This window comes from Stigmatopora argus, chromosome 9 (assembly GCF_051989625.1).
Source record: "Stigmatopora argus isolate UIUO_Sarg chromosome 9, RoL_Sarg_1.0, whole genome shotgun sequence".
Classification (NCBI taxonomy): Eukaryota; Metazoa; Chordata; class Actinopteri; order Syngnathiformes; family Syngnathidae; genus Stigmatopora; species Stigmatopora argus.
Window position 1 is genome coordinate 2,740,714 of NC_135395.1, and position 18,162 is coordinate 2,758,875.

At 39.8% G+C, this 18,162-nt stretch overlaps 1 protein-coding gene across 5 annotated transcripts in view; it reads left to right on the forward strand.

Moving 5' to 3' along the window:
* LOC144082281 (connector enhancer of kinase suppressor of ras 2-like) overlaps window positions 1-18,162 on the forward strand; it is a 44,063-nt gene that overhangs the window by 21,869 nt on the left and 4,032 nt on the right. For 3 of the 5 annotated variants that reach the window (XM_077609317.1, XM_077609319.1, XM_077609320.1), the window contains exons 9-22: window positions 1,607-1,753; window positions 5,077-5,195; window positions 5,273-5,484; window positions 6,933-7,019; window positions 7,780-7,988; window positions 11,119-11,156; window positions 11,234-11,276; window positions 12,280-12,328; window positions 12,950-13,122; window positions 13,524-13,597; window positions 13,721-13,792; window positions 16,175-16,245; window positions 16,335-16,435; window positions 17,331-18,087. In XM_077609317.1, the coding sequence (XP_077465443.1) occupies window positions 1,607-1,753; window positions 5,077-5,195; window positions 5,273-5,484; window positions 6,933-7,019; window positions 7,780-7,988; window positions 11,119-11,156; window positions 11,234-11,276; window positions 12,280-12,328; window positions 12,950-13,122; window positions 13,524-13,597; window positions 13,721-13,792; window positions 16,175-16,245; window positions 16,335-16,435; window positions 17,331-18,087 (2,152 nt within the window). The remainder of the gene's footprint in view (window positions 1-1,606; window positions 1,754-5,076; window positions 5,196-5,272; window positions 5,485-6,932; window positions 7,020-7,779; window positions 7,989-11,118; window positions 11,157-11,233; window positions 11,277-12,279; window positions 12,329-12,949; window positions 13,123-13,523; window positions 13,598-13,720; window positions 13,793-16,174; window positions 16,246-16,334; window positions 16,436-17,330; window positions 18,088-18,162) is intronic. The other 2 variants (XM_077609321.1, XM_077609318.1) reach the window with 2 other exon arrangements.

The following is an 18,162-nucleotide window of genomic DNA, read 5'->3' on the forward strand; positions in this document are numbered from 1 at the left end:
GTTTTCCTTTAGTTCCTGGTTTCTCCTTCGGTTTTTCATTGACTTTTTGAGGGAGCTCCATACTACGCCTCCCCAGCACTCGCCCCTTGGGTGATGGTGCCGACTGCTCCCTGCCGGGCGCTTAGTTCCAACTGCTCGTTACTCCCTCTGTGAGCCCCTCATCTCTCTGATCTCTCACCCTGGGGGTAGGAGATAAGTAGAGGAAGGCATAGGTGTGGGGCAGGCAATCGGAGCATACTGGTGTGAGGCAAAGCTGGAAGGGTATGGAGAGAGGAGGAGGTAACGAGGAGCTTGGGGGAGAAAAACAAAGGTGAAATTATGGAAATATGTCCTTCACATTCCTAGCACCTTGAAAAAAAGGAATAATATATATAAAAAAGGAGATCTCCAGGTTATATAGTTATGTATAGAATATACTATAAATTTAAGATCTTTTATTGCTGCGAAACTTGTTTCCAAACAAGACTGGCAGCTTTGTTTTTGAGGTAAGATTTAGAAATTGCTCAGATACCAAATGGATTGTTTGAAAAGGTAACATAATTATGTGTTAGTAATAGCATTTGGGAAAATAATGAAGACTCCCGGGAGTTGAAAAAACATCCCAGCAGCAGTTTATGTGGTGCTGTTATTTTGGTGTGTCTCTCTTTGTAGCCATCTGCTCTGTTTGCATATTTGCAAAGTGAACACTTTTTAACTGGCATGGTTAATAGTATGCTTTGTGTGTTTTGGGTGTCTGTGTGGCTACTGTGTCTGCATGCTGTCCACCATGAACATCTCATGCTTTTCTGGACAGGAGGTCAAAGCCAAATTCCCTGTCAGTACTCTGACTGAGGGAGCCAATTAAGGAAAACGAAGATTCGGTTACAACCTTTGCCAATCATACCTTTTTTTAAATTATATAGTATGGAAAATAGGTTAAACCTCCAAGGGCATCTGTGTGGCTCTCACCAAAATGGAAATTCCCTATGCAGTTGCCCTAGGGCCACAAAATCTTATCAGCAACAATGGACTTGCTACAGGAAAGAACCTGAGAGCTCCTATTCATATCTTATCCAAATAGAGACACAGGTTACATACATACAGACACTTGGTGAATAAGACAAACAAGGAAATCTATATATTAAGTAAAATAAACAAATCGTGAACATTTCTTAATAAGAGAACTAACCCTATCACATTAAAGACAGTTTGAAGTGATAACTCGGGTTTTCATAAATCAAGGATATGATCTCTGCTGTATATGTGTTCTGTCAACAGGCATTTTATGCCTTTTGATATCAGTGCGTTGTTGCAGTGTGGGTTGCAAAGTGATTCGATGAATATAATTGTTGTAAAGTAAAACCTGGGAATGTGATTCCGTTCGCAATTTGCGACTGTTTCTTTGAAGAATTATGGATTGTTGCTAGCAATATGTGAGTTAGTCTTTTTGGGGACATGGAAAGACCATGCAGTTAACCTAACTTTTCTGCATGACCATTACTTTTGTATTTTGCTTCTGTCTTTCATATGAACTCTTTGACGTTGTTGACCTTTAACGAAACATGTTTTCATTTATAACTAATATAATATAGATTTTTTTACGCATTATGGATTGTGTCCTCTTCAGGTGGGCTGGCAGTTGAAGAACCTGGTCAACGCTTTAAGAGAAGATCCATGTGGTGTCATCCTGACGCTGAAGAAACGACCACAAAACACACTGAGTTCCACTCCAGCTCTGCTGAGGAATGTGCGCTGGAAACCACTGGGCTTGCAGGTACATATCAGTAACAACACTTGCATTGTGTCATTTTTTACACTCCATTTTAAGCCTCCATGACATGATTAATGACCTTGTTGTTGAGTGTTCAGTGGTATTCACTGCTAACTCTCTTACAGCCAGCAACAAAATCAATTCCTGATCAATATATGTGAATTTTATTGTCAACGGTTGTTTCTTTTGATTTAGGCATGGCAGGATATAAGGTGTCCACCTTGAGTCGGAATGGGAAAAACATATAACGAATCAATGCAGGGGTGGATACATAGATGAATTGAGTGAAAGAAAGAATGTCCCCTGTCATCTCTTTGACATTGCAATGTTTCTGTTCAGCTCCTTAAAGTGATTGCTGTCTTCTAATCTTGCTCAAAATATTTCCTCTACCGTAGACCAGATGATTAAATGCATATGATCTGTGTTTTGGCATTTTTTTTTTCATATCCTTTCTTATCCCTTCTGTCCTATCTGTTTTCTCTTTTTAATCTACTATTTGTGTATATATAGTGGGATGAATAGGCTTAGGCACCACTGATAACTTTCAAGATTGTCTTTTAAAAATCATCTTTTGTGTGGTTCAGTTAAATATACCCTATAGTAGATAATCACAGTTAAGGAAAGTGCTTTTTTTAAATTAAAGAAATCAGCCATATGAATGAATTTGGGGACAGTTGTTGTTTCTTTATTTAAATACCTTTTGCAAAAATTATGGGAACACACAATTTTTTTAATCAGGTCATTGACCCTTGACCTATAAACAAAATCTAAGCCAATCCTAAGAATGTTTTTTTAAGGTGGCCATTTGTAAGTTGTTTCTCCTCTTAACATCTTCTATGAAGAGTGGCACTCTGGGAGCTTCTTAGCAACTCTCAAATTACCTAAGTACAAAGACTGTTCAACTTCATGGATGTAAGTTTCCACTGAGAGGAACATCATGAAAAAATGGAAGCCTACGGGCAGAGTTCTAGCTAAGGCCCAAAATGGCAGGCCAATAAATATCTCTGAGAACAGTCAAACTCATACACTCTAAACCTGCAGAATAGCTTCAAAGACCTTAAACAAGACATTGCAGCAGATGGTCTCATTGGGCATTGTTCTACTACTCAGCACTCTTCGCACAAGTCCATAGATGCTGTATGGAAGAATAATTTGTAAGAAGCCTTTTCTGAAAAACAGAGTCGCTTGCGGCATGCTGAAAGACATTTTGACAGGCCAGCTTCATTTTGGAATGAAACAAAAATGTAGTTATTTCGACATAACAAGGGGCAGTATGCATGGAGGATGAAGAACATGGCATTCCAAGACAAACACTTGCTACCCTCAGGAATACTGTAATAATACTGTATTGTATTATTCATTGTTTAAAAACAGGATTTTAAGAAGAACCAAATATTCTACCTGACTAACCGGAGGGAAATAAACACATCAGTGAATATTTGGCAAAACTGAAATATTTGTGTTTTCGCCCTTAGACAGACTTGAGCTGTTAATTATTCATGAGGAAGTACAGGCTATGAAACAAGATCTTCTACTCAGCAGTTTCTGGAGATAATCCACTGACTCCAAAATGCTTTACTGCGTCTTTACACATTTCTTAGCAAAGCAAGATGCATGTTCATATTGTCGAGCAAAATGTTATGTATCATTCACGTGTACCAATGTAGAGCAACGTAAACAAACCTTTTGCTCTCCTCTTACTTTGTACAACACATAAGCCTGCTGTTGTAGGATGAATTGAGCAGCTTTGAAGTTGATCCGATGTGGCAAATATTCGGATGGATTATGACTAAATCCAAAAAAGAAACAATTTGTCTCTGAATGATCATGCGATTCAAGGCCCAAATCCCTCCATGGCTGTCTTTTCCATTCCTGTGTGCGTGTCCCCCTCTTTTCTGTACATTTTCCAGTCCCTGTGCTGTGTAAAAGAACAGGGTTATCATCCATTTTAATTAACAAAATGCAATCTTTTCTTTTTTTATGCCAACACTAAACAATTTGTCACATTGCTCACATGGGTGCTACTCATGGTGCCCTTTTTCATAAATGTGTAATATGTGTAGGTGTATAAATAATTACTGGTTGAAAATGCCTGCTATTTTAGGCCACATGTGTTTGTGAGTTATGTATTGTTAATAAGAAGACTCAGTTATGGCTTTGTTAACATCTCAGTGGAAGGTTTTTTTTTTGGTCTATTTTGTGGTACTGGACAAAATAAATCCTTGACAGCTTTTTAATTATTCATTATTCTGTTTTGGCTTGCTCTCATTTTACTTTATACTTTACTCAGTTTGACTGATGACTGTGTTTATACTTTTCAATTGTGAAAACAGGACCCTGTCCCTTGGGAAATAGATGCTTTTAGTACTGGAAGCTATTTTTTTACATAGGTAATGTTAAGATTGCAATAACAACATCCTTGTGTGAAGTATTTTGGGTATAAGATATGTTAGATATAAGATGTGAGGAATTCATTGCTAATGCAGCAGGGGTCAAATGGTTAAAATGATGTATGGAATGTTACCTGCTGTGGAAGTCCCACTCTGCTCAGTTTGCACTCCGAGCACCCATTCTGCTCTTCCTAAGGCCGGACTGTAATCACTAAATGACTATTTAATTCTCACAGCCCAGCACCCTGTCTCACTCTCCCTTTCCACCACTCTCTTCTTGTTTTCTGGCTCTTTTTGACCTATTTCCTCATTTTGGCTTCATAACAATCCTCATTTCTTTTTCCAACCAGCTTTTTCTTTTTCATGTACCACGTTTGTTTATTATTATTATTTTTGACAATTTATCGGAAAACTTTGAAGTATCATACGGAGATAATGGCTGCTCCTAAAAACAGTATGTATGATTCTTGATATGGCAGAAAATATATTTCACTTATTGGTTCCCATGACATCAGCAAAGCATCCTGTTCAAATGGCAGACCCAAAAGACAAATGACATGTTCTTGAGTCATGGCGCGGTACGAGGCCACGCTAGCTCTCCTCTGCCCTAAGTGAGAGCAGGGGTTGTCATGGAAACAGACACGGAGAACCCTGTGTGTAAAGAGGCTTGAAACAAAATGACAGAATAGTGAATGTGGGAAAGGCTGCACAGTCATTCTATACAACATGGCAGTGACTATTTGGAGAATTACCTTATTTGTTTGTGTTGCCATTCACTATCTAGCAAGCTCCCTGCTTTTATACTTCAGGGATTTAGTTTGTCCCTTTCATTGTTTTCTGTCAAGGTACTTTTGCACAGCATGCTATTAAACTGGAAAATAATCATGTTTGCGAGAGACTCATTAAAAACAAATGTGTTAATTTTTGCTTTTTCAGCCTGTCTCTACCAGCCCTACCAGCACCTCCCCTACACCTGGAGGTACTTTAGGTATGTCTAAAATGGATGCCCAGGATGTCTACATCCTTTCACCCGTCTCTGGACTCTACAGCCCCAGGTGAGGGCCCGGGAACCTTATGATCTCTCGGTAGACCTTCATGCTTTCTATGACTAAAATGCCAACTGTGCTCTCAGGGAGGAGTTGGGGTTGATGTCATGTGATGACGTCACTCGATACAGCGTGACCTCACAATCTGGGTCGAAAGGGTCCGAGGCTATCAGCTATTACTTGGACCAGGATAGTGGTCAGTACTTCTCTCTTTTGGAGGGTGACGGCCCCCCGGGCTCTGAATATGACAGAGGCCGTAATACAGGCGTACGCAGGCGCGACAAGACCCCCACACATGGTAAGGAGGATATTTTATTTTTTGTTAATTAAGTGCTTCCAAACCTGTTTTTTTTTCAGTAAAACAGCATGTTCAACCACAAATGTTTTCACCTTTTTGTTATCGACATTTCCTCATCATGTGTTCATTTATTGCTTTAATGGCTGTGTAACACCTCTGCTAACAATGCATCTAATGTTTTCTGCCTGTCAGCATGATGCAGCATTACGCCAAAATATCTGCGCCAATTCAAATGGTTAGATGCGTGGAGTATGGACCACCTTTCCGGTGATTTTCTCACACTGGGGTTACAAAGACTTTATCTCTGAATAGAGACACTGAGCAGTCATGGCCTGAAATCAAACACAAATCCATGAGCACAGTTTAAAGCTTCCTTGCCACCTAGGGCCCTCTCCCACTATCCCAGACAGCTTTCAAGACATCCTCTTCCTTCATGAGAGACTCTCAAGGGGCCGTTGTGATGTGAAAGGCCAGGGTCAGACAACAAACAACTGCATTAATATGCATTCACAGGAGTTGTGAGTCTGGACTAACAATGAAGGCAGGGATCTGTTTGATATTCCTCTTCTTGGATAAAAAAATAAAAAGTAGAAATAAGCAGTTTAATATAGGAAAAAATGTATTTTGCTATAGAAGACTCCTATGTGTTATATTCTATTTCACATTTCATGATCACACACTATATTATCTTAAATGAACAGATTAGTTTTCTGACCCACTGCTGTGCCGGACTTTTTCAATAGCACCAAACTGCTGAATCTTATCGTTAGAATGATGCTGAGCCCTCCAAATCACCAAAGTGCTGAGCTCATTGGTTTTGCTGGCAACATCGAACAACTAAAAATGAATGTGCTGTATGGAAAAAAAAAATATTTAAACTTAAATGGAAAATGCAAGATGTCTGGATACCAAAAACTATATTTTCACAGAAAATGCCTTGATTTATTTTCATTTTTATTTGTTTTAACCCAGTGATTAAACAAATACACAGGCCTCTACTTTATGAAGATATCAACATGAAATGCCAACATTAAAAGAGCATAGAATACTTGGATAGAGACTTTATTCAGTTTTTTTTCAACGATTGGACTGAATCCATCATAACGAGGAGTAGGCGGAAAATAACAGTCACTGCCAAATGCGAGTTTAGACTCCAATTTAAAATACCTGGTACTATTTACGTAATATATGGGGGCAAGTGTTTGGAGGGAGCTCATCTAATATCAAGGAGAAGATGAAGTAATTTCACCCCCCCCCCCAAAAATGTGGGTCATGTGGCCCTTGTCCTGCATGTCATTCCTGTACCTCACCTGCACACACCTTGTCTACCTCTACCTTGTCCACCCACCAGCTGTCTCTCAGTCACTCTCGATCGCTGCTTGCCCACAACCCGAATACCCACGTTCCCCCTTTAGCCGACTCTCTGATCGCTGGTTGGATTGTTCCAGGTGACCTCAGACCTGTATCCATGCCTCCCGAATATAACTGGATGGCCGAGGCCAAGGAACCCAGCATGGGCAAGAGAGGGAGTCGAGGTACACGCATACTATCACATACTATATTATACAATACATACAAACGCTCCCTCTGACACAGTACAAAGTGACGGGAATGGACCAGTGCTTGCTTTGCTTCCAACTTGGCTCAAAACATCCCATCCTCAGGTTGTTCGTGGTGGTGTGGTTGTGCAAAGATACATATCTGCCATGTATATGTGTCTGACATGGTGACAAGAACTCATAAATGCAAGGGCATTGCATTTATACAACTGAAGAAATTAAGGCATTTCAATGTTACTAACATTTTTCAATAGCACTTGATCTGTATTCACCTCCACTCTACCACTAGAAACTCTATGAATAACATTAAAACACAATACTACGGATTGAGTCAAATGCCTATGTTCCTTCACATTCTCATTCTTTTGTCAGGAGAATGGTATTCACGCTGAAATACATGAACAGCAAAGAAATGATCAGATTCTAACTTTTTGTAACAGTTTGCAGCTTAGTACTGGGTTTTTCTAAATCTGTATAATCGTTGTGACTCAGATAAGCAGGCTGTCCCAAGTTGGCGAGTCATACTCTTCCTGATAATGCAGCTTTGGAGAAAAGTTATCTGTTTCTGTTTATTTTATCAATGGGTATTTCCAGGTCTCAATGGGCCTATGTCACCTTCCTCCTCGTATTTCTCTCTTGGCTCTATCCTATCTGCAAAGCCTCTTTCACTTTTCTCTCCCTCCCATCCATTCAGTTGAACTTTGCTAATCATCTAACTTCTGTCTTCCAAACACAGATTCGGATAACTCCTTATTGCGTTACCTCAGCGATGACAAAATTCTAGTCATTGAGGAGGAGCCCGAAGGTCTGGGTCGAGAGAGCCGCAGGGACTCCACCAGACGTTCCCGGCGCAAGAGCCGCAATCCCAGCAGCCCAAGTTTTCCTCTCAGTCCGTCTATGCTGTCCTCCACACTTCGTTTGGACCAGCCACCCGATCCTGTGCCTGTATGTATATTTTATGTGTGTCTGCGTGTTGGGAAGTTATTTGCACTATAACAATTTAGCTGTTGTTTCTTAGATTAAGTCCTTGTCCATATCCTTAAAGAAATGAACAGAAACATTGGTCAGTAACGGGATTACTGTCAAGCTTAGTTTCCCATTGAATGAATGTGTGTGGTTTACTTTGCCTGGCATTGTGTCCAAGGCAAATGAATCTAAGCACACTCCTATTCAATGATTTATCGACAGAATTTCTTACCTTGTTTTTCTTAGAAAATGAGGGTTAGCCTTTTATACATAACAAACATGACACAAGGTAAACATTCGAACTGTGCTTTGTCTCAAGATTCTGGCCCTGTACTTTGCAAGATATTTTGTATGTTTAATTTTAACATAGCTACCTGATGGTGTAACCTGTAGCGGTTCACTCGCCTGATTTCTATGTGGGCAGGTGTGAGTTCGATTCCCGCTAGTGGTTTGATTCTGAGTGTGAATTGTCGTCTTTCTCTCTGTGTACCCTAAGGGGATAGTCTCCAGCAACCCTTTTGAGGATGCATGGTATGGAAAATGAATGAATGAATACATGTTTACATGGTGGCCCTGTGGATGAGTGGTTAGCACATCAGCGTCAAAGCTCTGGGGTCAAGGTTTACGATCCCAGGTCGGTCCTCAGTGAGGAGTTTGTGTGGGTTTTCTCTGGGCACTCTGGTTTCCTCTCTCATTCCCAAAACATGCAGGAAAGGCAGGTTTAACACTCTGAATTTCCCCTAGGTGTGAGTGTGAGCATGAATCGTAGTTCATCTCCTTGTGCCCTGAGATTGGCTGGCCACTAATTCAGGGTTTTCCCTGACTGGTGCTGTATTTAGCTAGGATAGGCTCCAGTACCCTTGTGACCCTTGTGAGGATAAACGGTTTGAAAACCTTTGAAAGATACTGTCTAGCTGGCATGATATAATGTCACACATTTTGTCTACTCCTGCCTAAACACTGTGAGGTGGAATCACAGGCCTTATTTAATGACTTAAACAGTATTCTGTAAAACCTCAAGAGAACATAGGAATAATGTGTTTCATATGTGGCCAATAACGATGATTATGCTTCAAAATGTCATAGTTATATAAAATGATAAGGGTTTGGCATAACGCATGCATAATCATTTAAACAATCTGAATTCTGTACAACGTGCAGATGGAAAACTTTTTTCTAAACTCCAAGTACAGCTACTTATTTTTGGCACCATATGATAGTTGGCAGATGGCTGATTTTTAGTCTACTTTTAAGTCTGAAAAGCAAGCACAGGGAAGAAAGTTAAAATATGCTGTTTTGATGTTCACCATCAAAACAAAATTCTATTTCCCAGCATTATACTTCATTTCCACTGTGTTTAGACTTTCAGACATGAATAATATTGAATGCATTGATTTTTTGGTGAGTTATATTAACTAAGTTACAGTTCATATGGTTAGATCAATACTAAATATGTGGGATGTATTGTATTGTCGTGGCATAATATTTTTCTTATTTTAAATTTTTCAAGTCAGCATTTTAGCTCTCACATTAAAAAAATAATGCACAACTTCGGGAGTATGTATAGTATATAAACCACTATAGATTCTAGATTTTCAAAATTGTGCTACTTGTAAATCTTTTGGATAAGTCTAAGTGTTCACCTTAGCTGTACCTGTAGTGGTGTCTGCAGTGGTGTCTGACAGCTTTTTGGATTATAAGAACTACAGTGACACTTTCTTATTGGTCCAAGTTATACAAATGCATGCCCATAGACTAGATGCATCTGCACAACCGAGCTCACACAAATTAATGTGCATGCCATCACCACAGACACGCCTGATTCTAAATAGGAATTTATTCTGGGCAAACACACACATTTGAGTGCAAGCACGCGAATGTGCATCATCGTAGGTGACCAGGCGTATGACTCAGCATCATCTCGAACAATTATGAATGTGCTTAAATACAAACACACAGAAAACACAATACGCTAACATGATAGTATACGTTGTGCTCTCTCTGTAACCCTCTAAATTGCGTGTTTCCTATGGTGACTCAATTCCAAACTAAAGCAAATTACTGCCCTAATAAACTCATTACAATTCTATCTGCGCTCCCACAATGTGCAAATAACACCATTCAAATGTTTGGGGTCACCCAGAGAATTTTGTACTGTCCATGAAAAGTTATATCATGAGTTGCAAAGTTAATAATAGACATGGTCAACACATAACATGATGGCGCATCTGTGGAGGTGATGTGATGGTTTTGGGTTGGTTTGGTGCTAGTAAAATCAGAGATTTTGATTAGATTATAATTTTATTTCATCCCGAATTTTCAATAAAGAAGGTTATCATTCCATACTCTGTCGACAGCACTTGTTTGGAGCCGATTTCATCCGACAACATGACAGTGACCCAAAGAACATCGCCAAGTTATCCAACAGTTTTTTAAAGAAAAGGCAGTATTTAGGGAGCAGTATGATAGTAGAGTATTGCAGAGTAGGCAGCTTGTATTTTATCTGTAATGGATTGGCCAGCACAGTCCCCAGATCTCAACACCATTAATCTTTTGTGGGAGAAGAAGACGGTATCAAATCAATCCATGTTATGGGAGTGGCTTCTGGAAGCGTGTGGTGAAATATCTCAAGATAATAGCTAGAATGCCAAAAGCCGCCAATGCTTTCATTTCTGCAAATGCACCTTCCTTTGCCGAAATCAGATTTTCAAGGAGAGAGAAACAAAGTCATAATTTCTTACCAGCTTTTCGTTCTCTTGCCTATATTTTCTTCTCATTTTGCAACACAGTTGAGTGAGCAACCTTTTTTGCTCACTTCTTTTTTCTCTACATAAAACCATCTAGTTAACCCTAAACCTTTGAATGGTAGTGGGTTGTATTTGTTTTTGCAACCTTAAGCTTGGCAAATAAAATTTTGTGGGGGAATTAGTTAAATTAAGTCAATGTAATGTTTAATTGTTTAATGTTGATTGACAAAATATTGCATGTACTAATTTATATATAATATTAAAAATTGCATACACATTCTGATTGACTACTGGTCAAATATATACCGAAATACTAGAATCTATTAGCAGATATTTAAGGAGTTTTGTTCTCACTCTTTTAGCGATGTGCGGACACACTGCGAGCCGACACAACAGATAGGTAGGTTTATAGTTTTTGTCAAAATGTATGAATAGAAGAAACTGAGTAGTGATTGGATATGTTTTTTCTTTTTACAGGTACTCTGGTTCTGGAAGCTCAGGAGCAGCCTCCATGAAGAAAGTAAATGGATTTGCACTACTTTACGTTATAACCTTTCCCTTATTACTTTATTGATACTAACTCCTACAATTTTTTTAAAACTTGGTTTTAAATTGACACAAAATAAAACAGTGCCCCGCAATCGTCTGGCAACTAATTCAGAGTCTGCTCTGCCTACAGCCCGTTGTCAGCTTTGATAAGCTTCATCTAGCCCCTGTGACCCTTGTGAGGATAAGCGGCTCGGATAATGAATAAATGAACTAAATGAATCAGATCTTTTTAAATATTGCAAAGCCAGAAAGACTTCACTCTCACGTCAGCTGTCTCCTAACAACCACATCCGATGTGAAAATTAGATTATCTGTGCTTAAAAATCAACTCACCATACCCAGGAATAAAATCTATTGCCGCCATGTATTAACCCCAACAATTGAGTTCTACATCAAATTGAAGTGAGCTAAATTTATTTTCCACCTGAGTGTTATAATCATACTGGCAGCATTAGTCATCAGTGCTTGCTCGTTGTAGCATTCAGTGAGCCAGACTGGTTCTCTGTGAATTAATGTCTCTTAAAATGGCCAGTTGGCAATGTTAAAGTGGTACTCTGCTTTTTGCTATAATTTTTAGAATCCTAAAATTTAATTTACATATTGAGTAAAAAAACAAATAGTAATGGCCCATGACTTTTTTCTTCTCGGAATAACTTGAAATGTTAGGATGCCAATACCTTCCATTTTAATAGAATCAAAATGTAATATTTACCTTAATTTTATTAATATTAACTGATACAATTAAATACCGTGCTTCTACTCTGCAATGTGCCTGTTAAGTAGGAATTTTGTAACGTTTTACGCCATTTGTATATTGTATATATTATACACTATATGGTAAAGTTGACATACTACTGTTGTCTTAATTTCCGAATGAAAATAATTGTGTTTTTTCTGCTTTTATTTCCTTTATTAGAACAAAACTTATAAAAAAAAATAATGCGCTAATTATTTTCTTCTCCTTTGCCTTGCAGTCTTTCCATTACACGTCACTGAGAACAAAACCCAAAAAGCGAAGTAAAGGTAGGCTGTAGAGTATTACATTTGAAGGTATTCTTAGTAAGATTCTCTATTCTATGTTATACAGGATCATCCCAAATGGGATAAAAGAAAATTTTACACCTAGCATCCCAAAAAAAAAGATTATAAATATATATATATATATATATATATATATATATATATATATGTATATATATATATATATATATATATATATATATATATATATAAACTTTTTTTTAATTGACGCTCAATCCTTTGGTGATGCATCATTGGCAGAAATGTAGCTTTTAAATCTTTTTGTTTGTTTAATATGATGCTATTAGTTGTTGTTTTACCCAGTGCTCTTGGCAGTACTTCTTGAATTGGGAGCATCAGTACATTTTATTGGCTTTGTGTGAATTCTGCATCAAAATATGGCTGGAAGACCCTTCAATTAGTGGTACCAATTGAATATTCTGGTTTCTTGTATGACACCATGTACAATATTATTTAAAAATAATAGAACTTGTGTCAGTACCTTGGTTAATAAAGCTGACTGGAAAACTAAAATACAATTGGTCAAGAGTTCACTTAAAACACATTTCACTGCACTAGTACTAGTTGCCAGTTGCCACGTAAAAATGTTTCTCCTAACCTCAGGTTCGCTAACTAGCGCCAGTCGACGGAGAATTTCCTGTAAGGATCTCGGCCATGGTGACTGTGAAGGCTGGCTGTGGAAAAAGAAGGACGCTAAAGGATACTTTACCCAGAAATGGAGGAAATACTGGTTTATCCTGAAAGAATCCTGCCTCTATTGGTACACCAATCAGAATGTAAGTCGATTTCCTGTAAAATATATGGCTAATGATCACACATACGAATGAAAAGAATGAGGTAAAGTACCCCCAAGAAAATGTGTGAGATTGAGTCAGAATCATTTCACTGATCAGTTTGGCAAACGTTTATGCAACATTTTATGTTCCGTGTCCTTTTAACAAAAAGCCTAGCCCGTAACTGTTCTCCCATTGATTTTGCAAATGGCAAATGTAGCAACTTTGGCAGAAAATGGTGCTTTGTTTAATGTAAAGTGTTGAAAGGCTTGACCAAGCCAATGTAAACAGCACGTTTAGTTTGGAGAGCGGCTCCAAAATGGTCTATCAGTTTGTGTGACAGTTTGTTCCCTGATGGTGATGATAATAATGTACCATCGGTCTCCATCTGTCTCTGCCTGCAGGATGAGAAAGCTGAGGGCTTCATCAGCCTCCCTGAGTTCAGAATAGACCGAGCCATAGAGTGCAGACGGAAATTGTGAGTGCCGAAATTATTAATCAAGCACATTTGCTCTCGCCCGAACAACATGGGTTCATACAAACCTACTGTTCGCTCACAGAGGCACTAATCAGTCTTTTTCTCTCTTCTGACTCACTGCAGTGCCTTCAAAGCCTGCCATCCCAAAATCAAGAGCTTCTTCTTTGCTACAGACTGTCTTGAGGAAATGAATAGGTGAATATGTGTTTGTTGTTTCACGAACTGACGGACTATCACATGAGAACACATGATTACTAACGGATGCCCCCTAGCCATGGTCTTAAATTTACAGTACTGGTCCAAATAGTTTCTAAAGCAATTGAAAAAATCTAATTGTGCAGTATTTCAACAAGGAAAAGCAATCAAATATTCTATCCAATTGAGAAGCATGATACAATCAACTTTATAATTTCCTGTCTTTGAAGCATTTAATCTGTCCACGACTTGCAGTACAAGAGAGAACTCCTATCGAAGCATCTAAGATATTTACAGTGACTTCACCACTGTTATTAGTCATTGTTTAAGGTCATTGAGGTTAATTCCTAGAACTTGATCGGAAATGTTTTGTAAATCCAGGGCTTGGAATCCTGTGGGACAATCACAAAAAAACAAGGTCTTAGAATCCCTTTAGACATTACTTCTGCTATTAAAATAATTGAAAAATCCAATTTTAATGAATCACAACAGCCGATGATGCTCGAAAACTGAACCATGCATCATGAAACAGGTTCCTTCTTTTTCAATAACACTGTAGGGTACTTAAATTAGCTTGTTGGTCAGATCACGTGGACAGTGTAATATTTGCAGCAATGCTATCTAATCAGATTTAACTATGCCATGATGACATTGGAAGATAATTTGGAGAAACTCATTAACGAGCTCTATTAAGAAGCGTGGTAGGCCTACATTCTGTTAAGACCTGCTAATTTCCACCTTTGCTCATGCATTGTGCTATATTAGTAACAACAAATCCTGATACGACAAACATCATTTTTTAGGTTCTATGAATTATTCATTCAATACTCCTATTTCTTGGGTGCCGTATATACCCATTGTTGTAAAATGCGGCATATATGGACTTTTGTGCCAATGCGTCATCCGGCATACGTGTTTCAGAATTTATCAGACTGCCCTGCAGTAAAATAGGCATAACGGCGCATCGAGGGTGCAGACACACCTAGCGTGATTGACAATTTGGTGGACAGAACAGCATGTTTGCAGCACTGCTGGAATGATGCTGTAAATTTCAACAGGCTAGGCCATTGGTCTGAGCATGAAAGAAATTCGCAGTGTTCGCTGTTCATGCCAGTAGCAGCGCAGAATGGCAGAGAAACATTCTGTCACGTCTGCTCAACTAGGAGATGTCTAAACCTGTACACCTCGATGCAAAAATTGCCTTCCATGTTATCATCCCTCTTGTTGGTCAGATCGCCGCCAAGTGTTTGGCCGAAAATTGGGACACAAGCTCCAGTATCAATTTCTGGAACAATAGTCTTCATTAAGCAGCTTTTGTGCTAGAGTAATAGATGGTCTCATATTGTATTTTTTGGACATTATTATTTTGGACACCAAGACAATGTATGTGAAGAAAAGAATACTGTGATGGATACTAGTATTGTAAATGAGTTCTGGCTATATTCATCAATTCATTCATTGGCGTACCGAATCCTCACAAGGGTCACGGGGGGTGCTGGAGTCTATCCTAGCCAACTACTGGCAGTAGGTGAGGAACACCCTGAATTGTTTGCCAGCTAATTGCAGGGCACACTAAAACAAACAATCATTCACGCTCACGCACATGCCTGGGACAATTTGGAGAGTTTAACCAGCCTACCCTGCATGTTTTGGGGATATGGGAGAAAAACCGGAGTACCCGTATAAAAACCCAAACAGGCCCGGAGAAAACATGCAAACTCTACAGAGGAAGGTCGGACCCCACCGGGGAATGAACCTTCAATCTCAGAACTGTGAGGCGGATGTACTAACCACTCAGTCACCGAGACGCCCTGCTGCCAATATACGTACACTGGTAAATTTGTGTTGGTTCAGGATGATTTTTTTCCACACAATTTATTGACGTCAGCATCACAATATGAATATGACGAGTTTCCTGGCCCTCGTATTCAGACAAGGTTTCTATTCTTGGTTGCAGCCTGATTACGCAGAATCTGCAGGGATACAGGGCTCACTTTAATCTGCCATGGAGATAGAGATACGTACTATAGAAGAGAGGTAGACAGTCGATCTGGTTGAGGACATGATGTGTGGTTGTAGATAAAAAGCCATCTGTGAATCATAGTTCACAGACTGGGAAAGGATGCAGTCAGCTCTCTTTTTATGCATCCATTGCTCTAATTTACTTTCTGCTTTTGTCTCCTCATCAAGGGGATGAAGTCAGTTTGAAAGATCTCAACTGTTGAGAGACGTGACTTTAATAATTTAAAGTGAATCTTTTTTTATTCATCAACTTCCAATTACCCGGAATAACCCTACATATCCCATCTCTGCCTTTTTCCTATTCATGTTTTCTTCTCTAAGGACTTGTTTTGAATATGTCTCATTTCTATCTTTATGAAGGTGGATGAACCGGCTTGGTCTGGCTGCTATTGGCTACACACCAGATGACAAAGTTGCACGTCCTGATGAAGGTAGGACAACTTGCTTGAATTGTAAAATGTTTGATTCTCCCCAAAGCCTGTAGACATCAAATGTTAAGATGTACCTTTCTCAACTGTAGACTACTGGAGTGAGAGTGATCAAGATGAGGTCGATGGTTCCATGACACTCAAACAAGAAGGACCATCTTCCCTCTGTGATACTTACCATCGCACACCATCAGTGAGTACAAACTTGACAACCTCACTACCGTGTCCCATTCTGGTTGAATATTTTATTTAGAATGGGCTGCAGTTTTAAGTGCTCTCAAAATTAATAAAACACGAGATTATCTGGTTCGAGAAGCAGCCAAACCCTTCTCGTCTGTGTTATTCTGCCAGGTCGTAGTATGACCAAGAGATGGCAGCAACTAACCCAAATTCTGAGACAAGGCACTACATTGTTTTGTTTTTTTGCATTTGTAATGTTTATGATTATTGATCATTAAAATTCACCGCTTTTGGAACCCTATTATTGGATTCTTACAAGTGGTTTATGGTACCTAAATGGTGGAATGTATACAAATGGACTACTCTGATCATCAGGGAATCATTTGTAATGTATGGGTGGATAGATGAAAATGTAATGGGAATAATGCAAACATGCTTCTACTCAGTCCCTTTTTGGAAAGTAACCATAGTAGCATGGACGGAAGATCAAAACATGCCAAATGCTGTCCGTTGTTGACCTTTGCAATAGTATATGCTTCTTCTTTGGTCATGTCTCATTACATTTGGTCTAATACTAACTAGTAAATTGAAAAAAAAACACAGATAATAGCTGATATAGCTGATTCTAAGGGAAAATAAGTCTTTTAAGAGGATGCCTAGACATGTACATTGAGTTGAATTATTGTTCTAAGTTTAGCCACATAACAGCCATGTCCGCCATTTTTTTGGAGTTACTCATCTGACATCTCATTGCTTTTTTGCGCTCATCTTTTTCTCTCTTTGCCCTCTGCTTTTTTCTGTTCCCTCCTTCCACTCCCCCTCTTAATATCCCTCTTGTTTATACACCCACCACCCTTACGTTTTTCCCCTACCTGTCCCTCATACCTTACTTACCTATACCCACAAAGTCTAACCTCCTCTACACTTATGACCAATTGCCCCGTTCAGTGAGCTCCATGAGCCTCATGCGTTCCACTCCGTCACCTCATCCTCTACCAATGAGTGCCTCCACCTCCCCAGTCCCTCCACAGATGGTCTCTTCCACCTCCCCTCTTCCTCCACAGGTGAATTCCTCCAGTCCCTTCCCAGAGCCAAAGCATGGGCGGCATTTTTCTAGCGAGTCGACCCACTCCCACTCGTCTGCTGAAGACCAGCGCGGAGAGGGACTGGGCATGGGCACCGGAACTGGCAGCACCAGTACCCACTCCTCAGGCTGCCGGTCTTCCCATCGTGAGCGACGCTCCTGGCAGGACCTCATTGAAACCCCCCTCACCAGCGCAGGGCTGCATTTTCTCCAGACAGCGCCAGGGGAAGGCGATTATGGTGGCCTAATGGGGAGCATGGCTGGTGAGATGGGGCTCTATGCAGGACTTGGCAGACAGGGCATGTCGCCGGAGAGACGCAGGCAGGCTACGCTGCCGGTACGGAGACATCACGCCGCAGACAGAGACAGGGATCGGGATGGGCCTTTTCCCCTGGAGCGTGGTCCACATACACACAGCTACACACACCGGCGCTCCCATAAGCAGCGCAGCCAGAGTCTCCCCAGGAATAGGGACCCATTTGGAGGAAAGTTGATACACTCATCACCTCACATGGAGGAGAGAAGTGAAGAAGATGAGGAAGCAGAGAGACAGGCTGCAGATATACTTGAGGATGAGGAGGGTAAGGAAGTTGTCTGTTTACTATTCTGTAAGTAAGGAAAAAGAGTGATATTATCTGGTACTCGGCCGTTTGGTC